Raw genomic sequence first — 12,382 nt, 5'->3', positions numbered from 1 at the left:
TATTTTGTAGATTTTCGTGCAGTGCAGTGGAATAAATTAGTGATGCAACCACTAATTTATTCTACTAATTGCGAGGTTCTGAATGAATCTTTATGATCATTCACAATGTTAAAAAAATACAATTAAAATTAATAGAATATCCTAGCAAACAGCTTTTGGTATTCAGTTGAATAGTTGTATCCACAGAGAAAGACAAATAATTAGCTTACAAAACAAAAAACTTTTCATTTCCAACCACAATTTCTCTTGAAAGATGAAAATCAAAGGCCAAACTTATATACTCGCAAATCTTGAAGTATATATATATATATATATATATATATATATATATATATATATATATATATATATATATATATATATATATATATATATATATAATTAGTGGAAAAAGTCAAGTTTGTTAACTTTTACTACTAATTTATAATCACTACCACTAATTTTGACGTTCTGAATGCTTACATAGAAATTGAGAAACAAACTTTCCTACGCTAATTGAAACCACTAATTTATTCCACTGATTTCGATGTTCTGAATGAAGCTAAGTTTCATCAGTATTTCTCACAGTGCGGCATGTATTCAACTTTAATACGTACAAAGGCTGCCAAATTATGTATCAAGAATAGCGGCAACGCGGTGGCGATGTCAGAACGATTCCGTCCTTGCCGAAAATAAACCAGACGCCGGAAGAGACGACGGACCGAGATCCGGCATTCCCGATGCGACGCGATGACCAACACGTTAGCGAGCCTAAATTTAGCTCTTGGCATTGCCAACGGCTACCGTTAATTTGCTAAATCCATTGATGAACATTTCCAATGGTTCGGTAATTTGTTTTTAACTGTTGCCGTCACCAGAACTTGCAAACAAATTATTGTGGAAGACTGGTAGGTAAGCAGAATGTAAAATGAATGGGAGGGGGATTAATCATCGCGACCTTGCAGATCTATTGTGTCCCCCTTTTTTGAGTTATAATTTATTATACAGTCCCAGGGCTTTCACAAAAGCCAGTATCCGAGACGGTTTTATAGAAGTTAGTTCTCCAGCTCCGATATCAGTAGTACTAAACTTCATGGCCCGAATAGTTGTCGTCTCGGCGCACTCAGTGATGAGGTGTTCTGGTGTCTCCCCATTTTCCTTACAGAATTTGCATTCGCCGTTTTTTGTTAGCATCAGTCTACTGAGATGTTCATTGAAGAGACAGGTCCTAGACTGGTGAGTATAGACAAATTTCTTTCTATGGAAAATAGTGAGTGCCTAATAAGGCGGATTCCCAATAAACGAACAAAACCCGGACAAGACAGAACATCTGTTGTCTTCAATCAAATAGCAACTAGGTTTTTTTTTCTCAATATTGAGGAACCGTCCTATGCCGGAAACACTGCGACCTGTAATGCATATGAGGTTTGTCCCCTTTCTATGTCTACTCCTAACTCCTACTGTCTTATCCCTGTACCCAGCACCAACTTGTACAGATCCATGATAGGATTGGAGCATAGTTCCTCCGGTTCTGGCCTCGCAGTGACATATTATGTGTTTTGCTGTTTGAGAATCGTTATCGCAGATAGGGGTCATCATTTTCTTGATTTTAAGACAAGATCAAGACAAGAAATGATTTTTGGTTTACAAGACAAGACAAGAAATTACCTCTCAAGATCAAGATTTCTTGTCAAGAAATCAAGAAAATCTTGAAATTTCTTGAAAATATAAAATAAAAAAGAATACTCACTTACTTACAGTATTTGTATATTATATGAATACGCATTAATTGATGGATAAAAAATTATTGAGCAAAAAATATTTGTACGAAGCGGCACTTTGTCGGATATCCAATGTCCAAAGATGACATAAGTACGTCTAAAGTCGGATGTCCAAAGTTGGCATACAGTGGGCCAACAATGTTATGGCCTACGATGTTAGAATAAAAAAAAACTTGCAAAGCGGGTCTACTTCAGTGTCATACAGACTTTTTGAATTAACGTAAAACTTTTAAAATAAAAAAAAATAATACATTTTAATGTACGCCACTGAAGTAGAGTAGGTTTTATCATTGTTGTTTTGACTGTTTTTATCTGTAGTAGTATTATCACCGTCACTACTGTCAAAGTCACTAATTAAACTTCTACGTCCAGGTGTCTGAGGTGGTAGTTATTCTGAACCAGATTCAATTACGAATGGCTCAGATTTACTGCTCAACGAACCTGCACAATCACTCATTTTAATGTTAGATAATAATAATAATAATTAACAAAATTATGTAAATCTGATGATTTTGGCTACTGTAGTATAATGAGCCCAAAGTTTTTGAATTTTTTGAAAATTAGATGCCTGACCCTCGATTTTACGCATAAAGCATAAACATCACATTAACCAATCTCACCGCGACTTTTAAACAGGGGGTTCCCACAGGGGGTTTGTCAAGATATCAAGAAATTTCAAGATTTCTTGAATAAAGACAAGAAATCAACTCTCAAGAAATGGTCAAGACAAGATTTCGTTTTAATTCTTGAAAAGATTTCAAGACAAGACAAGAAATTGCTTGTCAAGACAAGATTTCTTGTCTTGCCGATCCCTAATCGCAGAGTCTGCAGCAAAGACTTTCTCGATACAGGTTGAGCTTGTTGAGCTAGCACTTGACAGCCATGTCATGTCAAGAGACCTATGTTAATCCGCACTTTATTCCAGCTAAGCATTAGCAGTTCGTCTGTGGTTTTAGAATTAGATCCTTGAATAAAGGCCTTGCTATGCTATACCTGTGCCCTTCTGTTTCTCCAGTGGGCAATCTGTTTTCCCTGATCCAGAGTTTTACTGCACTACGGATATATGTAGTCCAGAGAAATGTAACGTAAATTGCCAATTTTCGTAGATAATATCGTTTATTCCATTTATTTTATATAAAGCTATGCAAATTTACGATCAAGTGATCTGATTATTCAATTCGAATTACTATGTCTCTATATCGTTATGCAAATTCTGAGAGTCAAAACGTAAATAAAATAATCTACAAAGTAGCACGCGCTAAATCAAAACAACAATTAATTGACGAATTAGTAAGAAAAATTTGGGAATATTTTTTATAGTACTTTTACGACTTAAGCGGATCATTATGTAAGCCCATAAAATCCTATCGTAGCCCAATTAACTCGTTAGATGGATAAGGCGACGTACGGTGACGTCCTTTACGCTTGGTGAGCCGCGGTACGACCTGTTCTGACCCCCGCAGAGCAGCGTTCCCGCGAAGCTCTTCCTGGTGTTGTGGCGGGGTCGCACGACCCAATACTCGCTCTCTTACTGTTTAGTACTTACTATTTACATTCAGAATTAAATACCAGGGGGATGACACCTCTTATGCGAGAACTGGCAATGCTTGGCTACAAGCGATTTTCTAGGAATCTTCCTTACCGATAATTTATTGACAAGAGTGACAGATAAAACCTTCACGATCTTTCAGTTATCGAGATCATCTGTTTTTCGTTCTAAAGCGTGCGTTGAAAGGAGACAAACAATTTTTGGTGAGCGATAATTTTTCATTCGAACACCACTTTTCTCCTTGACGGGTTGTTGACTTGCCGCCATTTTATTTTTTTGTTTACACGTCGCACTTTGTTTTGCAAATTTAATACAGTAATTATTTAGGCAAATATAGGTTTTTGATAAAACTCCTCAGACTAACGTGTAGGTAAGTGCTGATAAATAATGTGTACTTTTTTTTTCTATTTTAACATGCTCATTGTCATTCTCCTGATTTAGGTAACAGAAAAGGATCATTGAATCAAACTGAATCATCCCAGGGCCCGGCCGATGGTAAAATATAATATATTTTATGGATACCTTCCTAAAGATCAACGAGATGAACCATCGGAAGAAATGGACCATATTATAAAACAGAAAGGTGATCTTTTTTCTTTCCACTTAGGATATTGTAATTATATACTGTATGTTTGAAACAATCGTCCAGTTGGCTTAAAAATGATGATCGACTACATTTCCCATATAATTTAACTTACAAAATTATGATATATGTATATCTTCATTCCTAAGCCATCTATGACGCCGTTTTTTTCAATTTTGTAATATAAATTATTTTAACTCTTGATCTGTACTTGTAACATTATTCTTTTAATTTTAATAATTTTTGTGACGAAATTATATTTCTGTTTTGTATTTGATATTGAAACATATCTTAAAAAAATGTGTATGTCTGTAAATGTGTAATTATGTATGTCACAATTGAAAATAACTAAAGAATTAAAATATTTAATTTTTTAACCTTCCCGCCATATGTGACAATATTGTCCGTAGTTCCTACAAGTGATATTGAGTGCGCTAGTAGCAATAGGCTTGTCAACAGTGTCAAATTTAAACGTCAATTTCACTTTCCAATATTTAACAGGGCGCCTGCACTTCTTCCGTATATGTATTTTGCATTAAATACTGGAATAGGATTTCCATACAAGTTTTTGCAAATTACGGACAAGTGGCACACCGAACACATTCTGAACAACACACTAATTTAACCCACTAATTTCAAGGTTCTACTCTTTTGCCTTTGTGAGCAGTACTAAGATTTGTACTGTATACGTTAGGAATGACATCAGAATTGAATTATTATCCTTTCTAATAGAAGAGAATACTTTGAGCTTTTCATTAGTTACTTTAGTTTTGACATTATTAAATGCTTAATTTTATTGGTAAAATTAAATATTGCACGTTATATACTATAAATATTTACAATCAATTATTTTCGTAATTCTTTTTGATTCCTGATACCAATATAATAATATACCCTGAAAACGACGTCAGTTAAGCTTGGAAATGATGATCGATGATATTCACCAAACAATTTTATATAGAAACTATCAGCGATCTTCATTTTCAAGCTATGCTATGGCATTATTTATACAAATATATATACATCGTCCAATAATACAGTTTGTGTTATTTTCTTAATTAACTTATTTTCTTAATTAACTAATAAGTATTATAAGTATTAATTTAACTAATAAGTATAAACTTATTTTCTTATTTCCAGAGTGTATATACCTTTAAAACAAGTGTGAAGTTCTTTCCGGTAAGAGTCTTTTCGGTCCTTTTGAAAACAACAGACCGGTAAGTTGTCTGTAATTAGTTAAAAAGATGGATCTACTGTCATTCGGGCAGGAACAACGTTATGTCACCGATAGAAAATTCGTCGTGCAGAGGCATGCGTTTCACATTAATCTTAATTTATTTTTGGATTTCCGATTTTGAGACCTTCTGAAATATTTATTTATTCTGGTTATGATTTTTGAGAATCACGTCGGTTTTTATATAATTTTAATATAGCCGGAACTGATTTATGATTAATATTTTTAACATATACAACGTTTACTATAAATTACTGCCGGTATTTTTATGACAGATTATTATGAGATATCGTTCCTGGGGATGCACAAAAAATCTATTATTTATGTTAAAAATCCCAGAGTTTGTTTAAAATTGCTCTAAGAAATTATCTATCAAAAATGCACATGACCAATAAAACTATTATCATTTTAAGGAGTATTAAGTTGTATGCATCTTTATAGCGTACATTTCTACCTGAAGGGTTCGAAGTATTTAGTACAACCTACATTGGTTCGAAGTATTTAGTTTTCAGCTATTTCATTTTTTTTTTCAGCTCCTATTCATGTTCCTGCTTTAGTTTTGGAAGCATCAGTATATGTACCTCGTTATAGTATGTTATGATGTTTTACCTGCTGAACAAACGTTTCTCTCTTCCAATTCCTTTTTTGATCAATACTACAGTGAGGTGTTTCTCAAAGTTGTACATTCTTGGTATGTCATCCACTGGGAGTGGAAGACTGGAGATTTCCTTTTGGTGTTCCAAGCTCCTGAGCCGACAATTCTCCCATTACTGTTTCCGCAGTTCGAATTAAGAAAGTACTTAATATTTTAAAGAACATTTGAAACTAAAACTCAAGTAAACCCCTCTCAGATGCTGCAAATTTGTCGAATTTTTATACGATTTTTTAATTTTTTTAGTCCGAGCTTGGAAGCAGTGAAATAGTTGCGTATCTTTAGTATTTCTTTATTATTTTTCTTTTTTTAAGTTTTATAAAGATGATGTCTCATTTACGTAGAAAAACATAGAAAAAAATAAAACTGAGTTGGTATTTTTGAAATTTTTGTAATTGTAGTAATGTTATTTAAAATATTTATAGCACGCCCATGAATTGCTCGCTACAGAGACTTTTATTTCCCCCCTTACGGGGATGCCCCGTACCTACAGAACGGAGAGATGTACTATACTTCATCATAAGAAGTAAAATTGTTTATCTTATCTTCGATTTGAAATTGATAAATTTTCATGGTATATTCCGTGCTCGTAGAAAAAATACTAAAAAAAACAAAACGATGAAAAAATCGATCCCTATCAGTGCCTAAAATGTGTCACAGTTCGGATCTTAATCGTCCAATTAAGCAGCCTAACGCCTTTTCGGCACCTTCTAGGTCCGAGGCCCACTGACCGCTTAATGCGACTATCGTGTAGTTTTATGCCGTGGTCAATAAATTTTCCCTAACGTGGCGGAGCGCCACCGCAGAATCTTTTCCTTTCCCGATATTGACCATCAAACATGCCACTGAGCACATTTGTATTTACAGTATGCAGCAGTGTAAGTAAGAACAATCTTGGGACTGTCACGGTTTTTTTAACAGGACACTGTCTCCTCAACAAACACTTCAGTAGATTGAAGCTAAGAAACATACAGATTCCAAACCAAACACCAGAACATATCATCACTGAGTGCGCCGAGACGACAACCATTCGTGCCACGAACTTTGGATCTACGACTGATATCGGAGATGGAGAACTATTCTTAACTATTCCATATGTAAAAGAGACATCAGAAAAATCAGGCGAATAGCAAAATATTAAAACTGTCTCTAATCTGTTAGATAGGTTAGGTAACTATCGTTTGTATTCTAACCTAGTACCATTTTACAAAAAAATACCATACGATCGAAAAAACGGCGTCAAAGAGGCTGGAAAATGACAATCGATGATAATTTCGGCGAGGTCTGGCGCTTACTGCCAGTTGGCCGTAAAAAGGTTGTTGGTATTTTTATATTGAGTAAAAATGATTTTTAAATAGTGTGCACTGAAAAAAATGTAAGTAATTTTACAAAAATAAATATTGATATATTATAGTATTTTTAATAATAAACTTGTAAAAATAAGATATTTTTACATAATTTCACAAAAAAATGTAATTTTGCAAAACAGTTTATTAATATTAAATGATTATTACAAAACGATATTATTTTCACAATGAGTCTTGTGAGTTTAAAAAATAAATTTAAATCAGAAATACAATCTTGTAGTAAAATTGTATGTGTCTAGACATATTCACAAAACTTGTGTAAATTTAATATATTTAGTAAAAATGACCCCACGCCACGTGACTTCTTAAAAGCTTAAAAGATACGCTAAGTATTCGTTTGAAAATGTAGTTACGAGGAAAGATGAAGAACAGTTGAGGAGAAAGTCTCAGAGCGTGGGTGATTAGGGTTTTTTATAATGTAAGGGTAAGTATATTATATTATGGTTTATATCATGTAGGTTCTGTAAATATAAAGCCAACTCTGTTAAATAATACAATCTCCATTTATTATAATTATTTGCATTCTATAATTAGTGTTATATAATGTTTCTATAATTAGTATTAAGTTTTATTTTTAGTAAATGACGTCAAGAGATTGATTTCATTTGAAATTATCATCAGTTGTCAACCGTCTTTGACGCAGTTTTTTTTTTTGATCATACGGAAGTTTAGTGTATTCCCGTTAATTGTTTCTATTAAGAATAGTCAATATACGAGAAAGAGTACAAAAATACATTCTACTGATGCTGTCCACCAAAGGCGAAGTATCTTAAAAAACTGTTTAATGGTAGTGGTCCCAAATAAGCATATTAATGGCAGTCGCGATGGTATGTTAAAACGACAATTCGTCGAAGGATCGACTCGATCTTTATCTTGTTTACTGATTGTTATTTCGTATCGTATCGAGAGGTATAGATCCTTTTAGAGATGCTGGTCTTTATTAAGTTATCAAGACCCCACCGTCTGACAATATTGTTATTAGAAACGAACTGGCTAAACTACCGCCGGCGGCATCGACAATTGACGAAAGAAAGATCGCCGTTAGACGGTTTTAGATATTTATTAACATGTATACCGCCGAAAACTCTCAGGGAATAGATGTCATCCACAGAATCAAATCCCCCAAAGAGCAATGGACAGGACACCTGGTAAGAAGGACGGACAACAGATGGACCACAAAAATTACAGCATAAGAGGGAAGAAGACTAAACCTGAAATTGGACCATGATATTAGAAAATTAGCAAGGATAACTTGTGCCCGCATAACCAACAATAGGCAACAAAGATATTATCAAAATATGTGAGGGAGGCTACACCATAATTGGAAATGGTTGAATAAGCTGAAAATGATGATGATGGTACCGCCGAATAACGAGGTAAATTTTTCACATAAGGCAGTTTTTGCTAAATATATACCGCCCTTATTTTACCAGATTTTATGTATTATTGTATTTATTAACGTAAGTACCGCGATTCGGCTCAAATTCGCTTTGTTTTTTGCGTTTATGTTTTGGTATTGTTGTAAAAAGTGCTGTGCGGTATTTTCCTTAAATGGAAGAAATTTTCTGTGAAAAATTAATGCAAAATAAACTCTCCCAAATCATAACAAGAGTTAAACATGCCAGAGAAAAAGTTGTGACTTTTAAGATATGTGGATTAGTTTGAATATTAAGGTGATCCAATATTCAATTGTTCTAACCACCAACGCTCTTCCTCACCACATTCACCTTGTAAAATAGAATAACTTTTACTGACAACCTTTAGTAAATGTTACTTTCACTAGTGAATGTTAGAAATTACTAGTAAAAGTCGACAAATTTCTTTAAAATACGACATTCACTGGTCCAATAATTGGTAATTGTTAGCATTTCCTAGCGAATGTTAACAATCACTGAATTTCCGACTTTCACTGTAACATATACACTAACAATACCTCCGGCGGTTGTTTAGCCAGTGCGTTTTAGAAAACTATCCAATTCCATAGAACGTTAAGTAAAAAATCGATTTATCCCCTTATATTTTTAATAAAAATTTAATATTACTTCACCAGTTAGCGCGTTTCCTTTTTCTAAATAATAAATCGCCTCGTTATTCGATAACAAGCATTGTGTAGACTTTTCAATTGGTCTAAGGTGAGCTAATGATATATCATACAAAGTACGTTCTGTGAAGAATAAAAATATTTAGTTAATGATATAGTCTGGAAAAAATTGATTTTTCCCATAATAAATAAATAAGACGTATTTATTTTTCAATTTTTCAAAAAATACGTCTGTCCACCTTTGCTATAATAGTGCTCTGTAATTATAGAATTCACGAAGATAAATATATCAACAGTATAAAATGACAAGAACTGGAAATCATGAAATATAAATAATAAAATAAAAATTTTGGTTGGTGCCTTTTTTGCATGGGATTTTTTACATCCTGTTTCCAACGACGATGCACCACCTGGTACCGTATAATCGAATAAAAACGGCGTCAGCGATGGCTATGAAGTGACGATCGATGACATTTCCTATATAATTTTACATATAAAATGACAGCGATCTTCATTTCAGAGCCATCGCTGACGCCGTTTTTATTCGATTATACGGTACTTACAGGGTGGCCCATCGAAAACGTTCCGCAAGGTGTAACGGCCAGGGTATTTTTTTTCCAAAATATCCAAAAACACGTCAATTTTGTTTGTGAGGGGGACAACTTTTGCCCCAAAAATAATTGCAAAATCTTCAACCCTATAAGCGGGGGTGTCATCCCCCAACTTTTTTTAAATGGGAAGGGGTGTCAAGTGGCACCGCAATGAAAAGAGCTTTCAATTCTCTATATTTCCCCGCCTCGTTTTTGAAAATCGGTCAAGTCATTGAGAAAATATGAAGGATTTGAAAAGTTGAAAAAAGGTTATTTAAACATTTATCAGAATAAATGATAAGGATAAATTCCTTCGACCAATCTGAGGTTTTTTCTTATTATTTCTAGATGTTTACGCATTTTTTCACTTGCCACAAGCACACCACAAGGTTGAACGATCAGGTGCGGTAGTTGTTAGATAGCTGTTCTGTGACTTGTGCGTTGAAGTCCTCAATATCGTTAAACCGACCCATAATAGAATTTCCAAAAATACCAGCCCACACGTTCAATTTCTGAGGGTTTTGTGTGTGCACCTCGTGAAAAACCCTGGGGTTGTCCTCAGCCCAGTACCGACAGTTGTACCGATTAACGACACAAAAAACGTTCAAAAAGAAAGTACACTCATCCGAAAAAACACAAATTAAATAGGAAATTATTATCATGCCACTCGTTCACTCATAGTTTCACAAAATTGCAAGCAACGATCAAAATCGTCTTCGTTGAGTTCTTGTACCAACTGAATTTTGTACGGGTGGAACTTTTTTTTGTGGAACGGTTTTTTTTAATATCCTTTGGACACTTGTACGATTCAGGCCGGTCTCACTGGCTAATTTTCTTGTACTCAGCGTACTATCCATGGCAACTTGGCCCAATACGAATACCTCCATAGCTTCATTTACTACAGGATTTTCCCTCTGTCTCTTTTTATTCATAACGGAACCAGAGTTGCGAAATTTTGCTACTAACTCGCGAACAATTTTGCCATAAAGGTGTTTGTCAGGATGGCGTTCATTGAATATCTGCGCAACCCGATTGCCACATTCATTATTTTTAAAATAAAGGTCGATTATTTCCACTTTTCCTGCAAGTGAGTACACCATAATTGTAAAAAAGTTTAACGATATTGAGAAGAACTTTAACGCATAAGTCACAGAACAGCTCTCTACCAACTACCACACCTGATCGTTCAACCTTGTGGCAAGTGAAAAAATGCGTAAACATCTGGAAATAATAAGAAAAAACCTCAAATTGGTCGAAGGAATTTATCCTTATCCTTTATTCTGATAAATGTTTAAATAAACTTTTCAAATTTCAATCCTTCATATTTACTCAATGACTTGACCGATTTTCAAAAACGAGGCGGGGAAATATAGAGAATAGAAAGCTCTTTTCATTGCGGTGCCACTTGACACCCCTTCCCATTTAAAAAAAGTTGGGGGATGACACCCCCGCTTAGAGGGTTGAAGATTTTGCAATAATTTTTGGGGCAAAAGTTGTCCCCCTCACAAACAAAATTGACGTGTTTTTAGATATTTTGAAAAAAAAATTACCCTGGCCGTTATGCCTTGCGGAACGTTTTCGATGGGCCACCCTGTATATACAAACATTGTTTCAAGCGTCTATCTTAGCACAACTAATTAGATATGATCTAATAAAAAATGTAAAATATAGTTTCAAAATTGTCCCAATTAGACAATTAGACTAGCATTAAATTATACAAAAATAACTAAAAAAGTACTACTTCTTTTGGATAACTTACCTACTATACTAACTAAAGATGAAACTAGAACTAAGTGTAACACTAAAAAATGCCAAGGAGGCGGGTATTTCTTGTGATACGATGATATCCTTCGTCTTCTTCCTGAAACAAAAATTTAATATTTATATACCTAATTCGGATATTTAAATTTATATAAGAATACTGCATATATCTGTCGAGTGTGTTTTTTTATTGTCAGCCCTTTTTTCATGATTTTTCTTAACAAACTGTATATAAATATATCAACTTCAATTCTCTTAAACTCAGTTTTTTATAAACTAAGGGGTTAATAAAAGAATTGTTTTTTATCCTAACTTTGAAACACCCCGTGCAATAATTTCGTGAGAAAATTTTGCTAAAACATTATTTTTCGGTCAGAACCATGTCTTCTCAACATTTTCTTTTTTTGGCTCAAGTCAACACATGTCTTGGTTAATTTTTAATTTTTAAGAGTGACATGAACTTGCCACCAATTTGAATTTTTTTCACTCATTACTTTTTGATGATATTTTTCAATATGACGAAGTAGCAATGTGTGTCAGAAGAAGTTGGTATCAACAAAATGAATTGGCCAGTGTGTCTAAGTGGCGAGATCTAAACCCTATAGAACACGTTTTCAATAAATGAATTTCCCTTGAAGAAGAATGGGAAAACATATCACAAAATGATATTTGCTGCTTCATTAACAGTATGGATCGACGTCTACAAGCAGTTATAGCAGCCAGGGGAGGCCATATAAAGTATTAGGTTTTAGGTTATCTATACAAGTTTTTTTCTCTTTGTATATTTAGTTATTAGTTATATTTTTTTAATATCCTTAATTCTATTAATGATTATTAAATCTATG

At 33.9% G+C, this 12,382-nt stretch overlaps 1 protein-coding gene across 4 annotated transcripts in view; it reads right to left on the bottom strand.

Moving 5' to 3' along the window:
• The window catches only part of LOC115879916, a 295,395-nt gene that overhangs the window by 51,740 nt on the left and 231,273 nt on the right, over positions 1–12,382 (bottom strand). For all 4 annotated transcript variants that reach the window (XM_030896968.1, XM_030896972.1, XM_030896971.1 and 1 more), the window contains one exon: positions 11,536–11,637. In XM_030896968.1, the coding sequence (XP_030752828.1) occupies positions 11,536–11,637 (102 nt within the window). The remainder of the gene's footprint in view (positions 1–11,535; positions 11,638–12,382) is intronic.

Source organism: Sitophilus oryzae, unplaced genomic scaffold (genome assembly GCF_002938485.1).
Source record: "Sitophilus oryzae breed Bouriz unplaced genomic scaffold, Soryzae_2.0 scaffold_1590_pilon_pilon, whole genome shotgun sequence".
Classification (NCBI taxonomy): domain Eukaryota; kingdom Metazoa; phylum Arthropoda; class Insecta; order Coleoptera; family Curculionidae; genus Sitophilus; species Sitophilus oryzae.
This window is presented reverse-complemented; position numbering and strand designations above follow the sequence as displayed.